The 21,591-nt window shown below is 43.0% G+C and overlaps 1 protein-coding gene across 2 annotated transcripts; it reads left to right on the top strand.

Annotated features, from left to right (window-relative positions):
• Window positions 1-677: 677 nt before the first annotated feature.
• Window positions 678-18,482, top strand: LOC141222882 (uncharacterized). 2 transcript variants are annotated; one of them, XM_073666711.1, is made up of 9 exons: window positions 678-746; window positions 11,200-11,590; window positions 11,686-11,756; window positions 12,151-12,274; window positions 12,394-12,495; window positions 12,579-12,702; window positions 12,786-12,883; window positions 13,084-13,174; window positions 15,161-18,482. In XM_073666711.1, the coding sequence occupies exons 4-9, from the start codon at window positions 12,197-12,199 to the stop codon at window positions 16,855-16,857; spliced, it is 2,190 nt and encodes a 729-aa protein (XP_073522812.1). In that variant the 5' UTR covers window positions 678-746; window positions 11,200-11,590; window positions 11,686-11,756; window positions 12,151-12,196; the 3' UTR covers window positions 16,858-18,482. The 2 variants fall into 2 exon arrangements, with proteins under 2 accessions (XP_073522812.1, XP_073522811.1); XM_073666710.1 differs by having other exon boundaries at window positions 12,066-12,274.
• Window positions 18,483-21,591: the final 3,109 nt, after the last annotated feature.

Here is a 21,591-nt window from a genome sequence, read left to right as displayed (position 1 = left end):
CGGCTCCGCTCCGTACACCTCGCACACACGCGGCTCCGCTCCGTACACCTTGTACACGCGCGGCTCCGCTCCGTACGCCTCGTACACGCGCGGCTCCGCTCCGTACGCCTCGTACACGCGCGGCTCCGCTCCGTACGCCTCGTACACGCGCGGCTCCGCTCCGTACGCCTCGTACACGCGCGGCTCCGCTCCGTACGCCTCGTACACGCGCTGCTCCGCTCCGTACGCCTCGTACACGCGCGGCTTCGCTCCGTACACCTCGTACACACGCGGCTCCGCTCCGTACACCTCGTACACGCGCTGCTCCGCTCCGTACACCTCGTACACGCGCTGCTCTGCTCCGTACTCCTCGTACACACGCGGCTCTGCTCCGTACTCCTCGTACACGCGGCTCTGCTCCGTACACCTCGTACACGCGCGGCTCCGCTCCGTACACCTCGTACACACGCGGCTCTGCTCCGTACACCTCGTACACACACGGCTCTGCTCCGTACACCTCGTACACACGCGGCTCTGCTCCGTACACCTCGTACACACGCGGCTCTGCTACATCCCCCCTGTAAACCCCTCCTGACCCCACACATAAACTTCAGCTCATCCAGCACCATGACAACCAGCACAGCAGAGTCCTGCATCCACTGAGGCCCCTGATCATGTGACCCCTGACTCCTCCCATCCTGTGACCTCATCACAGGTCCTGTGCGCACAGAGCAGCCATATATGTGGTGGCGGCTCTGCAGGTGGAGGTATGTGGAGACCCCATTACTGGGCGCAGGGGGCATTAACCCCTTCAGCACGGAGACTCTTTTGGGGTCTTGTGTTGCCTCTTTATAAGAATCATAAGGTTTCTATGGAGACAGGAAGGGAGGAAACGTATTGTTCTCATAGTACAGGACCCCTTTACTGGCCCCACAGTGTAATGCCCCCATTATGCCCCTTATGCAGGATGTATGATGCCCCACACAGTGTAATGCCCCCATTATGCCCCTTATGCAGGATGTATGATGCCCACACAGTGTAATGCCCCCATTATGCCCCTTATGCAGGATGTATGATGCCCCACACAGTGTAATGCCCCCATTATGCCCCTTATGCAGTATGTATGATGCCCCCACACAGTGTAATGCCCCCATTATACCCCTTATGCAGTATGTATGATGCCCCCACACAGTGTAATGCCCCCATTATGCCCCTTATGCAGGATGTATGATGCCCACACAGTGTAATGCCCCCATTATGCCCCTTATGCAGGATGTATGATGCCCCCACACAGTGTAATGCCCCCATTATGCCCCTTATGCAGGATGTATGATGCCCCCACACAGTGTAATGCCCCCATTATGCCCCTTATGCAGGATGTATGATGCCCTTACACAGTGTAATGCCCCCATTATGCCCCTTCTGCAGGATGTATGATGCCCCCCACACAGTGTAATGCCCCCATTATGCCCCTTATGCAGGATGTATGATGCCCCCACACAGTGTAATTCCCCTTATGCAGGATGTATGATGCCCCCCACAGTGTAATGCCCCCATTATGCCCCTTATGCAGTATGTATGATGCCCCCACAGTGTAATGCCCCCATTATGCCCCTTATGCAGGATGTATGATGCCCCCCACAGTGTAATGCCCCCATTATGCCCCTTATGCAGTATGTATGATGCCCCACACAGTGTAATGCCCCCATTATGCCCCTTATACAGGATGTATGATGCCCCCACACAGTGTAATGCCCCCATTATGCCACTTATGCAGGATGTATGATGCCCCCACACAGTGTAATGCCCCCATTATGCCCCTTATGCAGGATGTATGATGCCCCCACACAGTGTAATGCCCTCATTATACCCCTTATGTAGTATATATGATGCTCCCCACACAATGTAATGCCCCCATTATACCCCTTATGCAGGATGTATGATGCCCCACACAGTGTAATGCCCCCATTATGTCCCTTATACAGGATGTATGATACCCCACACAGTGTAATGCCCCCATTATGCCCCTTATGCAGGATGTATGATGCCCCCACACAGTGTAATGCCCCCATTATGCCCCTTATGCAGGATGTATGATGCCCCCACACAGTGTAATGCCCCCATTATGCCCCTTATGGAGGATGTATGATGCCCCCACACAGTGTAATGCCCCCATTATGCCCCTTATGCAGTACGTATGATGCCCCCCACACAGTGTAATGCCCCCATTATGCCCCTTATGCAGGATGTATGATGCCCCACACAGTGTAATGTCCCCATTATGCCCCTTATGCAGGATGTATGATGCGCCCACACAGTATAATGCCCCCATTATGCCCCTTATGCAGGATGTATGATGCCCCCATTATGTCCCTTATGCAGTATGTATGATGCCCCCACACAGTATAATGTTCCCCCAGTATCGCCTGAGGTCCTGCACTTGGAATAATCCCTCTGGAATTGGTTTTCCTTTTACCTGCTCCCCTACATGTATACCCTCGAGCATGTATACATGCATATAGGGGATCAGGCCTTACTAGATATAGAGGCTTTGTACATTAATATTCCACATGAGGATGGTATCAGAGGAGTAAGACATTTCTTGAAATCGAGATCAGTAGAGTGTAGCAGACATAATGACTTCATGGAGGATCTTCTAAAATTCACTCTTACTCATAACTTCTTTCTTTTTGACAGGAAGTACTTCCACCAGCTCAGGGGTACTGCGATGGGGAGCCCCTGTGCCCCCTCGTATGCTAACCTTTTCCTATGCTGGTGGGAGGAATCCACAATATTCAGGGATGATCATAAGTGGTGGCATCCATATATTGGGGTATGGTACAAATATATTGACTACATTTTAATCATCTGGTCAGAGACGAGTGAACAATCTTTTGAATTTGTCAGGGAACTCAACATCAATAGAGTGGGCCTTAGATTTACATCCGAGTTTAATAATAACCAGTTGACTTTCCTGGATGTACTAATCTAGATAGAATGGGATGGGACCCTAGGAACACTCAACTACCATAAACCTACAAGTACTAATAAACTATTGAAGTGGAATAGCCACCACCCCATCCCCATAAAAAGAGGAATACCCAAGGGTCAATTTTTATGGTTGAGAAGGTACTGCCATAATGTCACAGATTTTAATATACAGGCAATAGACCTGAACACCAGGTTAAGGGATTATAGGGTACTCCTGGTACATTTTGGATTCCGCATCATCGTTTGCAGATAAATGGGAGAGACAGACTCCTCCATACCTAACCAAGAGACCAAGAAAAAGATGGGATAACACAAGTAAGAAAAACTTATGACAATCAGAGTGACCTGGGATATACTTGTGGCCGACCCGGACCTGAGGGTGCTGTGTGATCTACTCCCACAATAACTTTCAGAAAGGGTTTGTCAATTAGGGACCGTTTAGTGCATAGTTTCTACAAAAAACCTGCACCCAAGGGGACTTGGCTAGATAGAAGAATCTGTGGTTTCTTTAGATGTGGAGAATGTTGTACATGTAATTGGATGAGACCATGTAAATCTTTCTCGAGTTCCTCCACGAATAAAAACTTTTTTCAGAGGGGTTATTCCAACTGTAAAACCTCAGGACTTGTATATATGGCCACATGCACCTGCCCCCTAGATTATGTAGGCAACATGTAAGCAAATAAGAAGAAAGGATAGCACTCACCGGTCCATAAAACGTACTCCTTTATTGTATCACTTTAAAAGCAACATGCGGGCTAGACAGCTGTACACTATTCCTGGACCAATTTTCTTCCCCGTACAAAGGTGTCGGTTCTTGTTTTCTTTTTTGTGTTTGGACAGATTATGCAGGCAAGACTAAGAGGGAGTCTAGGAGGAGGGTGGGGGGCATTTGGGCGAAATACGCCATGGTCAGGACACCCGATTAGCGAGACACATGAATAGTGTACATCGAGGTGAAACCAGAGACATCTCCTTTTGTATCATTGAGGTGGTTAAACCCAATGTGAGAGGAGGTGATCACAATAGATGTATCCTCAAAAAAGGAAAGTGAGTGGATTTCCATACTGGATTCACGAGCCCCTAAGGGACTGAATGAGCTAATTTCCTATGCTTGTTTTGTGTGAATACAGCCCCATTCTGGATTACATTTTTGGATTTTATACTCTACCCAATGCTACTCAGTTCCCAGTGATTGGGGTTCACATATTATTGCACTTCATCGAGATATCTGAGCTTCTATATCAGAATTATTTCTTATCAGTTATATCCTACATATACTATTTAGTAACTAACAAGTCTGGTGATCCTTGTGTATCTCTATGCAATAGGGGACAAATTTGATCATTTCGGAATATACTGTGGGCCACCATCCCATATTTTATGTAGTGATAAAGTAGATCTACATGCCTATTGCATGATGGGAGGATGTTCAATACTTGTTTTTAGTCTCCCATAATGCTGATCTCAGAGCTAGGATTTTTCTAAGTTGGTGGTATACAATCCAATATCATATGCGTGGACCGCATGCTTCCGGACATGCGCATTCGCAGATAGGAGACTGTGATGCACTCCGGCATGGAACGCACATGTCCGGGCACATTTGAGATTTTTCCGGCCTGTTGTTTTGTGCTGAATTGTGGGGAATACTTGAGAATTTATTTTTGTTCCATCTGTCTTTAGTTGATCCCACTGATACATCAGATAAGTCCTCAGAGAATTATAATTAGAGGAACCCATGGACACATTGGGATTTGTGAAGCTGACCTCCGCTCTCCGCTATTTCCTTTGAATTTATTGTGTGATCTGTATTTCAGAACAGTAGCTCTTGGTTTGTTTCATTTCCATGTGTAAATTGAATTTGACTCGTTGTCTTTGATATCTCTTTCAAACTTAGTTTTTTTGATGTCTGAGATAGCATCCTCCAGACTTTGTAAATTCTTTTGCATATTTTGTTTGAGTTTTGTATCCAAAAAGGCTTCTACACTCTGCGGAAAACTTTCCCTAGTTTTTTTTCAAGAAACAAATATCAAACGCAATGTGACTTGATTATCCTTTATAAATTTATCTTTATTAAGTTTTGAACAGGAAATACAAATACAAACACCAGGTACTAGTTGTGCAACAAGTAGTAGGTCAAACATGACCCCATAACAATAACCAGTATTTCCAAAACATTTGAAAACAAAATGAAAGAAGTTAACACAATCCAAAGTAGAGTCGCTGGTAGAACATTGGTTCAATGTGTTTTAGGATATACCAGCGTGGTGACTCAGACTTAAATATTAAGTCATTACATATTCATGTGGTTTAACAAATAAGGGCTTTAAAAGAAAAAATGAGTAGTTAAAACCAAAAACACAAATACACACAAAGACAAAGGGAAGTGGGGGAAGGTATGTATGGGTAAAAGGGTTAGGGTAACTTCAGAGAGGCTCCTGAAGTATAGACTTAGCTTTCCCCTATGAGGTCAAGGTAATCAGCGGAAGATTTAAACTCCAGTAGAACCATGTTTTATAAAATTTATCATGGAAGTTACTGATCGTGGAGGTGAGCTCCTCCGTTAACATAATCTCATTTATTTTGGAGAACCATAGTGAGATTGTCGGGATAGTGTTACTTTTCCATAGAGAGGGAATACGTGATCAAGAGTCTCAGTATCAAATTTTTATATGTTTTTAAAGGGATGTTGCTGTGATGGAGAAGGACGAAAGCTGGGTCATGTCTTGCTCCATCCACGTCACGTTACAACACAAACTGTCCAGGAGTTTGCGGAACCTCATCAGTAGCATGCCCAGGCGTTGTAGGGAGGTCATACAGGCACGTGGAGGCCACACACAATACTGAGCCTCATTTTTGACTTGTTTTAAGGACATTACATCAAAGTTGGATCTGTTATGAACTGCTACAAACACTAAGGAAAAGAAAGGAAAACTGTCCCTACAATAGGACTAAGCTGATTCCCTACGATGCAGCGGGGGACCTGTTCCTTGTGAACAGGCCCGCCTAAGTCCTCGGCTAGTCTGAACGCAGACCTATAGATATAAGGGAGGTGTCCCTACAAGAACTAAGGACTGGGATATAGTTGGACACCTCCTAGCAGAAATTGTAGCAGAGCAAAGACAAACAACAAACAAAAGTACAAGTGGTCAAAGACCAAGCAAACTACAGAGTAAGGTACAAAGCACCTGGCTAGCTTAAGAGTAAATGTAACACTGAAGTCCAGCAAGGCCAGGAGGGCGGAGCTGGATTATATAGGCAAAAAGTCATGTGACCAGCAAAATAGAAAAAAGTAACAGGAGGGTTCTAACAGTACCCCCTCTTCTATGAGGATCCTCCAGGCCCAGGTCTATCAGGAAACCTCCTGTGAAACGCTCCGACAAGTCTAGGAGCAGAGACATCATCCGCCCTTACCCAGGAGTTATCCTCGGGACCGAAACCTTTCCAAGCGACGAGATACTGCAATCTCCCTCTATGCCATCTAGAATTAAGAATGCGAGAAATTTCATATTCACCGTCTGCCTCCACCGGAGGAACAGAAACAGTGGCGTCCCTATCAGAAACATCAGCTTTTTTCAGTAAGGAAACATGAAACACCGGATTAATCTTCCAGGAGGTAGGAACCTCCAACCTAACAGCAGATTGGTTAACTACCTGAAGCACCTTAAACAGACCTACAAACTTCGGGCCCAATTTCTTAGAAGGAATCCTCAACCGCAGATTCCTAGAGGACAACCAAACCATGTCACCAACAGTAAACAAAACCTCTTGACGTTTCCTGTCAAAGTACCTCTTGGATTTTTTGTTAGCCTCTTGAAGGTTACGACGTACATCAGTCCAAACTCTCTCCAAATCACCGGAAAAATTCTCCTCCTCCGGCACAGCCGATACCAATTTGGAGAATGACCCAAACGACGAATGTCTCCCAGTACAACAAAAAAAAGGAGAACACCCAGCAGAAGAGAATGTATGGTTGTTAAGAGCAAATTCAGCCAGTGGCAGAAACTCAGACCACCCCTCTTGATTGTCAGCCACAAAACAACGCAAAAGTTATGGGCCCCAATATATAGAAAGGATATAAATGAGCTTGAAAAGGTACAAAGGAGGGCAACAAAATTAATAAAGGGAATGGAGGGACTGCAATACCCAGAGAGGTTGGCAAAACTAGGACTATTCAGCCTGGAAAAGAGAAGGTTGAGGGGGGACATAATAAATGTGTACAAATATGTTAGGGGACAGTATAGAGATCTTGCCTGGGATTTTTTCAAAATGAGGGATATTACGGTAACAAGAGGGCATTCACTAAGACTGGAAGAGAAAAGGTTTCAGCACCAGCATAGGAAGGGGTTCTTTACGGTAAGAGCTGTGAGAATATGGAATTCACTGAGTGAGGAGACGGTAATGTCGGATTCACTAAACCAGTTCAAGTGGGGACTGGATGCATTTCTAGATACCAGGCAGATTTCAGCATATACTTAAAAATAAAATAAAATAGTAGGTTGATACAGGGATTTATTCTGGCTGCTGGTTTCAGAGTCAGGAGGGAATTTTTCCTCAGGTGAAGATTGGCTAAATCATTTGGGGTTTTTGCCCTCCTCTGGATCAACTTTAGCAATTACAGAACTAACAGGTCGAACTTGATGGACGCAAGTCTTTATTCGGCTTTACTAACTATGTAACTATATGTAACTGTTCAACATCCTGGTTCTTTCTTTCTGTCTGTCCATTAGACTCAGGATGATAACCAGATGAAAATGACAAATGTACTCCCAACCTGTCACAAAAGGCATGCCAAAAACGAGCCACGAACTGAGGTCCCCTATCGGAAACAATGTCGGTAGGAACGCCATGGAGCCTGACAATTTCTTTCACAAAAGCCTTAGCGAGTGTCTTGGCGCAGGGCAGTTTGATGAAGGGAACCAAGTGACACATCTTGCTAAAACGGTCCACGACCACCCAGATAACAGTGAAACTGTTAGAACCTTGCTCTTAGGTTTTTTCCTTTGCTGGTCACATGACCTTGTTGGCCTATTTAATCCTGCTCCGCCCTTCTGGCTTTGCTGGACTTCATTGTATAACTACTTTCTAGCTAGCCTGTGCTCTGTATCTAACTCTGTTAGTTTGCTTGGTCTACGGACCTCTATGTTCTATATATTTTGTTTGTTCGTCTGTCTGCTACTATTTCTGTTAGGAGGTGTCCCATTTTCCTCCCAGTCCTTAGTACTTGTAGGGATTCCTTCCCCACATCTATAGGTCTCCGTACAGACTAGCTTAGGACTTTAGCAGGTCTGATCGCAGGATCAGGTTCCCTGTTACATCGTAGGGATTCAGCTGAGTTCTATCGTAGGGACAGATCTCCTCTCTTTCCTTAGCTCTGGTAGCAGAACATAACAGAAACCCTCAGAGGCAGGAAGGTCAGTAATAAAATCCATAGCAAGATGCGTCCAAGGTGCACTAGGAACCTCCAGAGGGCAAAGCAACCCCGCAGCAGGAGCATGTGAAGACTTAGATCTAGCACACACAGTACATTGACGCACCCACTTAATGACTTCCTTCTGCCACCCAGGCCACCAAAAACTGCGACCTACAAGTCTCTTAGTCTCCGAAATTCCTGGATGACCTGCCAACCGAGACTCGTGACACTCCACAAACAAATCTCTCCTAAAGTTCTTAGGCACAAACAACCTCCCATGGGGAGTGTTAGATGGGGCATCCTCCTGGGCTTTCAGAATCCCATCTTCCAAAACGGAGTCCAATGATGCTATCACAACACCTTCCTGTAAAATGCTCTCCTCCTCCTCGGTACCAACCATGGGAGAAAAACTGCGAGATAAAGCATCAGCTTTTACATTCTTGGTACCCGGGATGTAAGTAACAGAAAAATTAAACCGCAAAAAAAAAGTGCCTACCTAGCTTGACGGGCATTCAAGCGCTTGGCAGCATCAAGATAGATCAGATTCTTATGATCAGTAAAAACCTGAATGGGAAATTTAGCACCTTCCAAGAGATGACGCCAATGTTCAAATGCGAGTTTAATCGCCAGCAATTCCCGATTACCGACATCTTAATTAAGTTCGGTCTCAGAAAATTTTTTTGAAAAAAAAAAAAAAAGCAAAGGGATGTACTCCATCCTTGTTTTCCTGAGACAAAACAGCACCGACCCCCACCGAAGAAGCATCATCCTCGACCAAGAAAGGCTTGGTCTCATCAGGCTGCATAAGGATGGGGGCAGAACTGAACCTCTCCTTGAGATACACAAAAGCTTCAATGGCCTCAGTAGTCCACTGGACAGTATTCGCACCTTTCCTGGTGAGATCGGTCAGCGGCTTAACAATTATAGAAAAATTCTTAATGAATTTTCTGTAATAATTGGCAAAACCCAAAAATCTCTGTATTGGTTTTAAACCAATAGGCCTAGGCCATTCCTGCACCGCCTGAACCTTCACCGGGTCCATCTCAAAGCCCTCGCTGGAGATAATGTAGCCCAAAAAACTAATTCTCTGCACAGCGAACTCACATTTCTCCAGCTTAGCAAAAAGTGAATTGTCGCTTAACAACTGCAATACCTCACGTACGCTTAAGAGTAAATGTAACACTGTAGTCCAGCAAGGCCAGGAGGGCGGAGCTGGATTATATAGGCGAAAAGTCATGTGACCAGCAAAATTGAAAAAACTAACAGGAGGGTTCTAACAGGATCAGCCTGTAGTGTGTTTTTCCACTTTAATTTTGGGGGTGACTCAAAATCCAGGCCTCCATTGGTTAATAAATTTGATTTCCTTTGATAATTTTTGTGTGATTTTGTAGTCAGCACATTCAACTTTGTACAGAACAAAGTATTCAATGAGAATATTTCATTGATTCAGATCTAGGATGTGTTATTTGAGTGTTCCCTTTATTTTATTGAGCAGTGCATTTAATAGAATGTATAGAGAGTAAACTAAAATATGTGGGATGCACGTCAGAGTCGCAAAAAAAATGTATTAGAAGACATTTATCTGACGCAATCAATCCCACAACATTAAACGTCTGTGGTTTCAAGACGCTTCACCATGACATATGATTCAAGCCGTGTTAGTTTCCTTGATACCGTGGTGATCAAGGATACACAGGGCCACCTAACAACTGACCTCTATTCTAAGCCCACCGATCGCAATGGCCTATTACACTTTTCTAGCAATCATCCAAGGTCGATGAAGAAATCTATACCTACATCACGATTTCAGAGGGTCAAACGGATTGTGTCCAGTGAAACTATCCACAATCAGAGGTTTCAAAAATGTCGACCAAATTCACTGAACGAGGCTATCCACCTAGCTTCTTGCATCCCCAGGCGTCGAATTCCAGAACTGATCGTCCAAACACTAAGGACAGAATCCCTTTCATTCACACGTTACACCCCTTCGCCAACATCTTACATAAAACCATTAGGAAACACAGGAACATCTTACAAACCGGCTATCCCACGATCCCTGCGTTCCAACAACCCTTCCTACCGTGTTTTAAGAGAGCAACCAATATTAGAGACTCCCTAGTACGTGCCGATTTGGGCGCAGTGCACCAAGGTCCTAAACAATGGTTTTTGCAGAATCCCAAAATGGGCACATTCCCATCTCTCCAATGTCGTCAATGCAACAATGTCCTCAGGGGTAGCATTGTTCATCACCCACAAACTGGCAAAATATGCAACATCAAAAGGTACTTTACATGTGACAGTTCATATGTGGTATATCTTATTAAATGTCCATTCGGCCGAATCTATGTGGGGGAGACGGCACAGCCCATAAGGGATAGGATTTCAAAGCACAAGTCCACAATTTGGTGCAAAAACCTAATGTTACCCATTCCCCAACAGTTTTTCATGGCAGGACATAGTATTTCTCAATTCAAGTACCAGGTATTGGAACAAGTTTTGACACCACGTCGGGGGAGCGACTGAGTGAGCCTTCTCAAACGTACAGAAGCCTACTGGATTCATGAATTACAGTCCTTAGAGCCGAAAGGCCTTAATAGGGACTATGACCTACTGGCTTTTTATATAAGTTTTTTTTATGTTTGGAGTTTGGTTCTCATTGAACAATTGGTATAGAGAAACTTGTCACCCAGGGATCTTATGTGACCCTATGTTGAAATGTATTTGACATTTGGAAATGTGGTCTTCAATTTGAATAGGTCAATAATATACATTATTGATCTCCATATCCTACTCCTATATTGTCTCCTTTATTGCAGATTATTCCTCTCAGGCACACTCTTGTCCCCTCTCGTGGATCCTTCTCCACTCCAACAAAGGCTCTGGCTCATGCCCATTGGGTCTTATGCTCTATACTGGTGGAACGCACGTTCTCTCTCCCTGGAACTCAAACTTCCGGCTCACTGGAACGCATTTACACCAGCCTGCGGATCGCACAGCTTCCTGGGAGCAGCGCGTCACTTCAGGTGATGTCACACGTGCACTTCCGGAGTTCACACTACACAACACTGCGGGATTGGCGGTGATTGGTCAGCCGATACCATCCTGCCCCTGACAACTCTCACAGCACGAGGAACTAGCGGGGGACACTGCGTTCCTCTAACCCACTACATGCAGTACCACCTTATAACCAGGAACTAGGGGTCACAGGTATGCTACGTCCAGCTCTAATCGGTCTATCTCTGCCTCCACAGTCCCTCTCAGCTGATAACTCTGAGTCTGCCACACTCTGCTCTTTTCTGCAGACCCAAGTAACCAGTGTCACCATATCTCCACACTTTTGAATTCCTACCTTTGAATACCATCCAGCAGTCTAGTAGGTGTCACCTCTCTTCAATTTGTATATATATTTGCTCTATACTATGATGTTGTATCCGCATTAATGGGGTTTGACGAAATATTATACACTGTTTAAGAGGGGTTTGGGAGAAATTGTTAATATTTTCTCAATATTTCCCTGACAGTGTGTCTATGGGAAACGTATTCAGCTGCAGACTCCAAGGAAGAAACTGCTTGTTGTCTGTGTCCTAAAATATATAGGTTTTATTACTAGATGTAAAGAAGAAAACAAAATACTGTCAAATAATAAATCTCCTTATATGTTTCCTCTCATTATCTCCAATAGATGTATTATTACACAGGATTTTTATGATGTTCCATCAACTTATCTTTTTCTCCTTCCGGTCTCTACAATATCGGATCCTCCTCAGTGGAGATCTTCTATATAAGAAAATTTTTCTGATTTACCCATCAAAGATGGAAATGGACAGAGACAAGATGGCAGAGAGGATATTACACCTCACCCTAGAGATCCTCTTCCGGCTTACTGGAGAGGTGAGAGATTCTGATGATGTCACATTACATCATTCTTATCTATGGGAATAACAGATGGACAGAACTGGAGAGGTGAGGACTCTGTAGTGAGATTTATTAATGTGTCTCTCCATAACCAGAGATTAATCACAGGACCTCCACCTCACCCCCTGATACATGAGGACATCAATGACCAGATCCTAGAACTCGCCTACAAGATGATTGAGCTGCTGACTGGAGAGGTGACACTGCTGGGAATGCTGGGAGATTATACAGTAACGCTATGAAGGGATCGGGGGGATGACTGTATCATTGTGTGTGTCAGGTTCCTATAAGGTGTCAGGATGTCGCTGTCTATTTCTCCATGGAGGAGTGGGAGTATTTAGAAGGACACAAAGATCTGTACAGGGACTTCATGATGGAGGTTCCCCAGCCCCTCACATCACCAGGTAATAGACAGGGCTAAATACACACAGCCTATAATTATCTGTATGTAAAGAATGAATTCAGTCCCTGTCTGTGTTTCCTCCAGATCTATCCAGTAAGAGGACAACACCAGAGAGATGTCCCCGTCCTCTTCTTCCACAGGACTGTAAACAAGAAGATCCCAATGTCCCTCAGGATCATCAGGTAGATGGAGAGAAGGTATCATGAGATCTCCCCTATGATGTGTAGACGGCTGTGAAGGTCTTGTCCTCAGTCTTGTTTTATCCGCCATTATTATGTTTTATATTTGTGTAATGAGAACGGTGGAGATGGCAGGATTAGAGCTGATCATAGATGTGACTTCTCCATCTGTCTTTGACTTTTATAATATTTATTTGTTTAAGGGTGAAGATCTGACCCGTATTAATACTACAGAGACATATGTGAGGGGTGATGAGCGGTGTAAAGAGGAGATTCCTACATATGACTACCCAGGTGAGTAGTGACCACTAAATGCAGAGAAGTTACAGATTCTTCTCAGTCACCGGGTGTGACTGCTTTATCGGTGGTGTAGTCCGGCCGAATCACAATTTTGTGGTCACCATTTTGCTGCTAGATCACAACATTCTCCTCCGTCCGAAAATGTTCAGAATACTTTGGGAAATTGTGAAAGCCCTTTTCTATAGAACTTACATCCTGGAGGATCCATCTCCCCCTGGGATTAGATGATGCTGACCGTTACCTGCCCAGGTCTGTAAACTACAAAGCTAAATGACAGCGTGCGTAGAATGTGCAGATGATCAGACCCCATTTTTCAAATCTGACGTGTGTCACTTTATGTGGTGAAAACTTTGAAATTTTTCACAAAGGATAATAAGAAACAAATGGACCTTACAAATTATTTTCCAACTTCTTTTGAATTTGACAATACCTATATACGGTTGTACACTACTGTCTGGGCACATGGCAGGTTAAGAAGGGAAGGAGCGCCATTTAGCTATTAGGAATGCAGATTTTGCTGGAATAGTTCCCAGACACAATGTATTGGGGGCGCTGTTCATGGTCACCTGGAAGCTCAAAAGATGGCTACCATGAAGAGGCTTGCCTTATCTACCCCGTTTACATATTTCACAAATTATTTTCCTCATCACCCTTTAACCCCTCTACATAGATCTGGACTTACACAGAGACCCCTAGGCTTGGGCCATGGTGTTACCTGCTGTTCTGTGGAGTGAGATGGGAAGAAGAATAGTCAGGTAGCCGGGTCAGAAGAGGGCAGAAAAAATACAAAATCAGAAGACACAAGAGTAGTCAGTAAATGGGCCGAGGTCACAACAGGAAGAAAATACACAAGCCGGGAGCTGAGCACAGAGGACTGAACCAGAGGAGAACAAGGCTGGATCTGGCAGCTTCCGGCAATATGCTTCCAGCTTTAGTAGGGTGTGATGCTCTCCAAATGGCTAAAGCAGGGAGCAGATTACTCCAGCTGGATAGCACAGACACCCACACTGCAAAACTGGATGGTACTACTGGTCCCAGCAACCCTAATCTTAGTGGCTGGACAGAGCCTGCAGCACCCAGAGCTTCTGGTTTTGACGTCTCTTCCATTACCAGCGCTGCCCGCAGAATGAATAAGGCGGCTCCTGGTGACAGAAGCAAACATCACACAAGTCGAAGCAGGAGAAGTAGACGTCCCATAGGAGATGGGACACATCTTTTGCAGAAGCCCTAATATGACAAAATGGCAGAAAACCAGAGCAGTAGAAATCCCCATAAAGTGACTCCATTTTGGAAATTATAACCCTCAGTGAATTAATCTATAGGAGAAGTGACTATTTTGACTCTCACAGTCACTCTCCAGAAATTAGTATACAGTGGATGTTGGAGAGTGAAATTACAAATATGCCATTTTATTATCCAACACATAGTGCCCAGATAGTGCTCCAGGAGACACACACCATAAATTAAGTGGGTTCTTCTCATTATAGTAATGCCAAATACATGGATGCTAAATGTGACTTAGGCACATAAACTACTGCAAATCTCAGTGAGGGGGAGATCTGACATTGGGAGAGTGGATATTGCTGGATTGGTTTATGGAAGCCATGTTGCTTTTCAAGAGCCTTTGAGCCACTAATAATGTGGAAACCTCTGGTTTTCCACTGAAAGATGATGGACCTGAGTGGGGACTTGTTTTTTGTCAAATAAGTAGAAGGTTTTATTGGTATTATTTTTGCCTACATATCATCATTTGGTGGCTTTTTATTCCATATTTGGGAGGCAGAATGAAAAATCAGTTGAACACCACGCTCTACTGGTTCATCCTATGAGGTTTTCTATTAGACAGTCATTGTCCTGGTGAATAAGTGATTTTTTTTTATATAACTTGCCTTTTTTACAGACAGTTTAAGTAGAAATGTTCAAAAATATAAAATTGAAGGATTTTTCATTAAAAATAATAATTGGTTTTATTCTTGGCAGATGACTGTACCAGGAGATCAGAGGGACAGTTGACATCTTCAATTTTCAAATCAGATAATTTTCAGATTCCACAGGATACAATTGAAGTGAATGCCATTACTCCAGATTTACCATCATCCCTTCACAGCAAAGATCTGTCATCTGATCCTTTGAAACATGCCCTGTCTTCTGATTCATTACCGACTACTAAGGAAAATCAAAGTCACAAAACAAGCATTAAAAAACAAACTGCTTCTAAAGCAAAGAAGCCATTTTCACATCCAGAATATAGAAATAGTTTTCCTCTCAAAAAGTCTTTTCTTAAACCTCAAAAAATTCACACAGCGAAGAATAGATTTTCTTGTTCCAAGTGTGGGAGATGTTTTAATCAGAAATCAGATCTTGTTAGGCACCAGAGAACTCACACAGGGGAGAAGCCTTTTTCCTGTTCAGAATGTGGTAAATGTTTTACAGAGAAATCAAATCTTATCGCACATCAGAGAACTCACACAGGGGAGAAGCCATTTTTCTGTTCAGAATGTGGTAAATGTTTTACAGAGAAATCAAATCTTATCGCACATCAGAGAACTCACACAGGGGAGAAGCCATTTTCCTGTTCAGAATGTGGAAAATGTTTTAACCAGAAATCATATCTTAATATACATCAGAGAACTCACACAGGGGAGAAGCCTTTTCCATGTTCAGAATGTGGAAAATGTTTTAACCAGAAATCTAGTTTTCTTAAGCACCAGAGAAACCACACAGAGGAGAAGCCTTTTTCATGTTCAGATTGTGGGAAATGTTTTGTACAGAAATCATATCTTAATATACATCAGAGAACTCACACAGGGGAGAAGCCATTTTCCTGTTCAGAATGTGGGAAATATTTTACAGAGAAATCAACTCTTATCAACCATCAGAGAACTCACACAGGAGAGAAGCCATTTTCCTGTTCAGAATGTGAGAAATGTTTTTCAGAAAAATCAAATCTTATTGTACATCAGAGAACTCACACAGGGGAGAAGCCATTTTCATGTTCAGAATGTGGGAAATCTTTTGCAAAGAAATCAAATCTTACCAAACATCAGAGAATTCACACAGGGGAAAAGTCTTTTCCATGTTCAGAATGTGGAAAATGTTTTAACCATAAATGTAGTTTTCTTAAGCACCAGATAACCCACACAGAGGAGAAGCCTTTTTCATGTTCAGATTGTGGAAAATGTTTTGGACACAAATCATATCTTAATAAACATCAGAGAACTCACAAAGGGGAGAAGCCATTTTCCTGTACAGAATGTGGGAAATATTTTACAGAGAAATCAACTCTTATCAACCATCAGAGAACTCACACAGGAGAAAAGCCATTTTCCTGTTCAGAATGTGGGAAATGTTTTACAGAGAAATCCACTCTTACCAAACATCACAAAACTCACACAGGGGAGAAGCCTTTTTCATGTTTAGAATGTGGGAAATGTTTTACAGAGAAATCAAGTCTTATCAAACATCAGAGAACTCACACAGGGGAGAAGCCTTTTTCATGTTCAGAATGTGGGAAATGTTTTAACCAGAAATCAGATATTGATAAGCACCAGAGAACTCATACAGGGGAGAAGCCTTTTTCATGTTCAAAATGTGGGAAATGTTTTAACCAGAAAGCGCATCTTGATAGCCACCAGAGAACCCACACAGGGGAGAATGCCGCAACTACACCCAACTAGTCTCTGTAGAAACTAGAAAAAAAAAACTAGCTGCACAACTAAAAATGCCACCACACACCTAACTAACTAATAAGCCGTTAAGGAGTTTCTCATACCTCCTGAGGAACCAGAGAGGAGGCTGCAACACACTCTCAACAAGGGGAAAGGAAAGTATGAAGTAAAATATGAAAACTCTGAATGAGAAACAAAAACACATTCATATAGGGCAAAGAAGGCAAGCTAAGGAGAACCAAAAATAAAAGGAACAAGTATAATCTCCCAGAAACCTAACATTGTTAGAATGAAAAGGTACTGGGAGGGAAAGCAAACTGACCGGGAGGATAGTTTCACCTTTGTGGTGAAACTTACAAAATTTATCCTCACCAACTGTGTATGTAAAACCCGTCCATTTATAATGACCACGGACAAGATAAAGATTCCCAACTCACATCAGGACCACAAGATCCCAGGTACTTTCAGCTGCATCACAACTAATGTAATGTACTTAATTATATATAGCAAATGTCCAACTGGGGGTCTGTATGTAGGGGAGACCAGGCAAAAACTTAAAACAAGGATGAATTCTCATCGCCAACCAAAAAAAGAAAAAAAGAATAGATCTACTTGTGTCCACACATATTTACGGCCACAACTGCTTATCCCTTTCCGAAACTGATAGTTCTGCTTCACGTCACTTGTCTTATCTGTTGCATTATTCCTGTGCCCTGTAGTGTATAAATATGTGACTCTTCAGATTTTGTGTTATACTATGTCTGATGAAAGACCTGAGTAGTCTAGAAAGCTTACTGACTAATGGCTAACTGAAAAGATTACCACTGAGGACTTTCAAATTTTAAAGTTTATCTCCAAACAGCAATTTTAAGATCTCTCCACAGGTGTTCAATGGGATTTAGATCCGGATTCATTGCTAGTCAGAACTGTCCAGCACTTTGTTTCCATCCATTTTCTGGGTGCTTCTTGAAGTATGTTTGGGGTCATTGTCATGCTGGAAGACCCATGACCTAGCACACAAACCCAACTTTCTGACACTAGGCACTACATTGTGCCCCAAAATCCTTTGCTAATCTTCAGATTTCATGATTCCTTGCACACAGTCAAGGTACCTGACCTGAGGCAGCAAAACAACCCCAAAACCTCTTTGAAGCTCCACCATATTTGACTGTATGTGTTGTAAATTTATTGATTATGTTGCACATTGGACAGAGGAACATCCGGATCTCAAAAGATGGACTTATAACCTTGAAATTATTGATATTTTTCAACAATTTTGGTTCTCAAGTCCTCAGACAGTTCTCTTCTCCTTTTTCTGTTTTCTCCATGCTTAGTGTGCCACACATATGCACACAATGCAAAGATTGAATCAACTTCTCCCTTTTTTGTCTGGTTTTAGTTGTGATTTTCTTATTGCCCACACCTGTTACTTGCCAAAATTGCGTTTGAACAAGCTTCACATGCTTGAAACAAAGTTGTTTAGCCACAATTTTGGCAAGGTGTCAACAATTTTGTCCGACCTATTTTGTGTGAAATTATGTTCAATTTGCCTTTTTTTTTCTCTGTTTTCTTGTGCTGTTTCAATAACCGCAAAGGAAATAAACGTGTATAATAAAACATGTAATTGCAATAATTTTCTGGGAGAATTACTTCATTTTCTGGAACAATTTCAAGGGAGCCAACACTTTTGACCATGACTTGTTTTTGTTGCCTTTTTAATTTGTTGCAGCATATCATCCTCTTCATGTTTAGCTATATTAGGAGGCTTGTAGCAAAGTCCAATTAGCAGCTTTCCATTATTGCCATTTCCATGTACATTACCCTTACTGACTTTACATCAGGGATGTAAAGCTCAAAACATGCAGAGGGCCAAAGTGAAAAACTTGGACAAAGTTGTGGACCAACCAGTATACAGTATAATGGGCCCCACATAGTCCTCCATACAGAATAATGGGCCCCACAAAGTCCTCCATTCAGTATGATTGGCCCCACATAGCTTTCCATGCAGTAAAATGGATCCCACAAAGTCCTCCATGCAGAATAATGGCCCCACATAGGTGTGGTGGTTCTGGTGTCGTGGGTCAAATATAATCACCAAGAGTTGGGCATGTGTGCTGTACATTGTCGGAACTGCCCCCCTTGTCGTCATTGAGCTTGAGGTCTTAAGTTGGTTTTAACGAAAATACCCACCCGTCTACCTATTTTTCTTTCCTATCCGTTTGAATGTAGTGTAACCATCTATGTTTGACACCAAGTCATGGCTTTCATCCACCCAGGTTTCTGTAATCTGTGGCTGACCTAAGAGTCTCTAATTCATTCATTTTGTTTTCAAGACTTCTTTCATTTGCCTGCAGACATTTAATACTATTAGCACATTTATTACTGCTACTCGCTGCCTTACTTTCCTTGAATGTCTCACTCTCTGTCTATTCTACCCCCTTATTTGCACAGCTACCCTCCCTCCCCCAGATCCTAGTTTGAAAGCTCCTCCATCCATCTGACCATTTTTTTCCCCAGCACATCTGCATTCTCCCCATTGAGGTGCAGCCTGTAGCCGACAGAGAAGTCAGCGCAGTTCTCCATGAACCTAAACCCTTTCTTCCTGACAATTATCTCCTTAAGTTCCCGCTGACTTTCTAGTGACGTAGTGGAATCAGCAGTATTTCTGAAGACACCACCTGTACTTCAGCTTCTCTCCTAATTCCCTGTAATCATTTTTAAAGACCTTTCACCTCCCTCTAACTTTGTCATTGGTACCAACGTGTACCATGACAGCTGGGTTTTCCCCAGTCCCACCCAATAATCTGTCTATCTGATCGCATGAAGATCCCCCTGTTAGGGGCACACAAAATGTGTGTGTTCTCGTCTTAGTTGTCTGCCGCCAAATTGTATATAGGATCTATACGGTCGGAGAAATCACTAATGAACACTGAGTAGTGTCTCAAATAGGCTTTTTATAGGAAAAATCAGGGACCTTTCAACACATTACCTCATTGCCTTATCTTATAATTATGGCTGACATCTGTCGCTAATGGGTCATTTTTTTAATATATAAACAATTAAGTCAAGCTGACTCTCAAATCAATTAAGTCCGTCTTGCACATAAGGTTCAAAGGTCCATCAGTATAGTCACTTATCTTTTATTATTCTGTAATGTCCCTAAAAGTAATAAAGATCATTAGCAAACTCTTATTATCAGATTAATATGTTAGTCAATAATCATTAGGGATTTTCCATAATTCCATGTTCCACGTAGTATGTGGATCTTTGATCAATATGAGGTTATTGGTACAATGTGGTACGGGCAGGAGGAGGGCATTTTGGATTGTCGGTAATTCTTAATACATAAAAGTATGGAGTTCCATTTTCATATAACTTCCATAATCATACATATATTTATCCATAACACCCCAAATTAACTTAGGAATTATCTTAAGGACCATAATCTTTCCACTTGACGAGATAATGCAGACGGTACCTGACCCACCTGGAACCAAGAATTCGCCTTACTTCATACTACCAATACCCTTCCAAATCCACCTCAATTATGTCTTGAGGTCCCCTACATTTTTTTTTAAAAGAGAAGAATGGAAAGAATTATTGATTTTCCAGACAATAGGAAGCTGCAATTTAAATATCACAGGATTTAAAATGTTAATAATTTTATAAGGACCTACAAATTTAGGTGCAAACTTTCTAGATGTGATCTTTAAGCGCAGATTTTTTTTAGGACAACCACACAAAATCCTCCACCCTAAAGACAGGAGCCTTCCTACGTCTGCGGTTAGCAACTCTTTTGGTCCAGTCACTGTCTACCAAAAGATACCTTTCGACCTCCCTCCAGACATTAAAGAGGTTGTCCACTACTATTAACAATGCCGCCATGGATTTAAATTGTGCCAACAAGTCTCTTTGTAAATACCTTGCTTGTTCTTTATTGCCTGTGAGCGGCGCTATTGCTGGCCGCTCACCAGGTATCACGTGACCACGGCTGCAGCCGGCTCCGACATCCGCTGATGTCACCTCAAGTTCCGGCTGCAGTCAGGCGTGAGAAAGTGACGCACTCCCGCTTGATTGATGGGCTGTGGTCGGGGTTTCACCGCACATCACAGCTCAGCATCCACCTCGCGCTTTCCCTCTCTGCTTTAGTTGGGAAAGAGCAATAACAAATTGAATTGCACTCGGACCAATGTTAATGAATGAGTGACATCTCATCTGCGATTTTTTTTCTCAGCTGAAATCGGGCTGATTCACAGCATGCTGCGATTTGCCACATATCTCGGACGAGACTCGCCAATGCAAGTCAATTGGTTCGTGAAAAAAATTGCACAGCACTCGGACCATGCGAGTGCCGTCCGATTTTCACTCACCTGTCTCTTTAAAAGCCGGCAAATCATCAGCCGCATACAGTTACAATACATTGGTGCCCAACAATTTAGAATAGAAAGAATAGCTATACACATAGCATAGATAGATAGAAAGGTGTCAGTCATGTATATAATTAGTACAGTGACAGTGTTGGTTACTGTACTTGTCATTTATTGTTAAATTAAAGGATTTATTAAAAAAAAAAATTGGTGTGGGTTCCCCGTAATTTTATAGTCCAGCAGAGGTTAAGCAGACAGCTGGGGCAGATGTTTAAAGCCTGGGAAGGGGGTAATACCCACAGAGCTTCCCAGGCTACTAATATTAGCCCCCCAGCTGAATACTTAGCCTTTACAGACTATTAAAATGGGGGACCAC

Source organism: Phyllobates terribilis, unplaced genomic scaffold (genome assembly GCF_046119375.1).
Source record: "Phyllobates terribilis strain yellow unplaced genomic scaffold, ASM4611937v1 Scaffold_364__1_contigs__length_1914224, whole genome shotgun sequence".
NCBI classification, from domain to species: Eukaryota; Metazoa; Chordata; class Amphibia; order Anura; family Dendrobatidae; genus Phyllobates; species Phyllobates terribilis.
Note: the sequence above shows the minus strand (reverse complement) of the source record. Positions and strands in the feature narration are given on the sequence as shown.

Bases quoted from the DNA above. Each gene is read 5' to 3' on its own strand.
- LOC141222882 (XM_073666710.1), top strand. From the start codon at position 12,089: ATGATGTTCCATCAACTTATCTTTTTCTCCTTCCGGTCTCTACAATAT. The intron at 12,275-12,393 runs GTGAGAGATTCT...CTCCATAACCAG, and splicing joins TCTTCCGGCTTACTGGAGAG to AGATTAATCACAGGACCTCC. The intron at 12,884-13,083 runs GTAGATGGAGAG...TATTTGTTTAAG, and splicing joins ATGTCCCTCAGGATCATCAG to GGTGAAGATCTGACCCGTAT.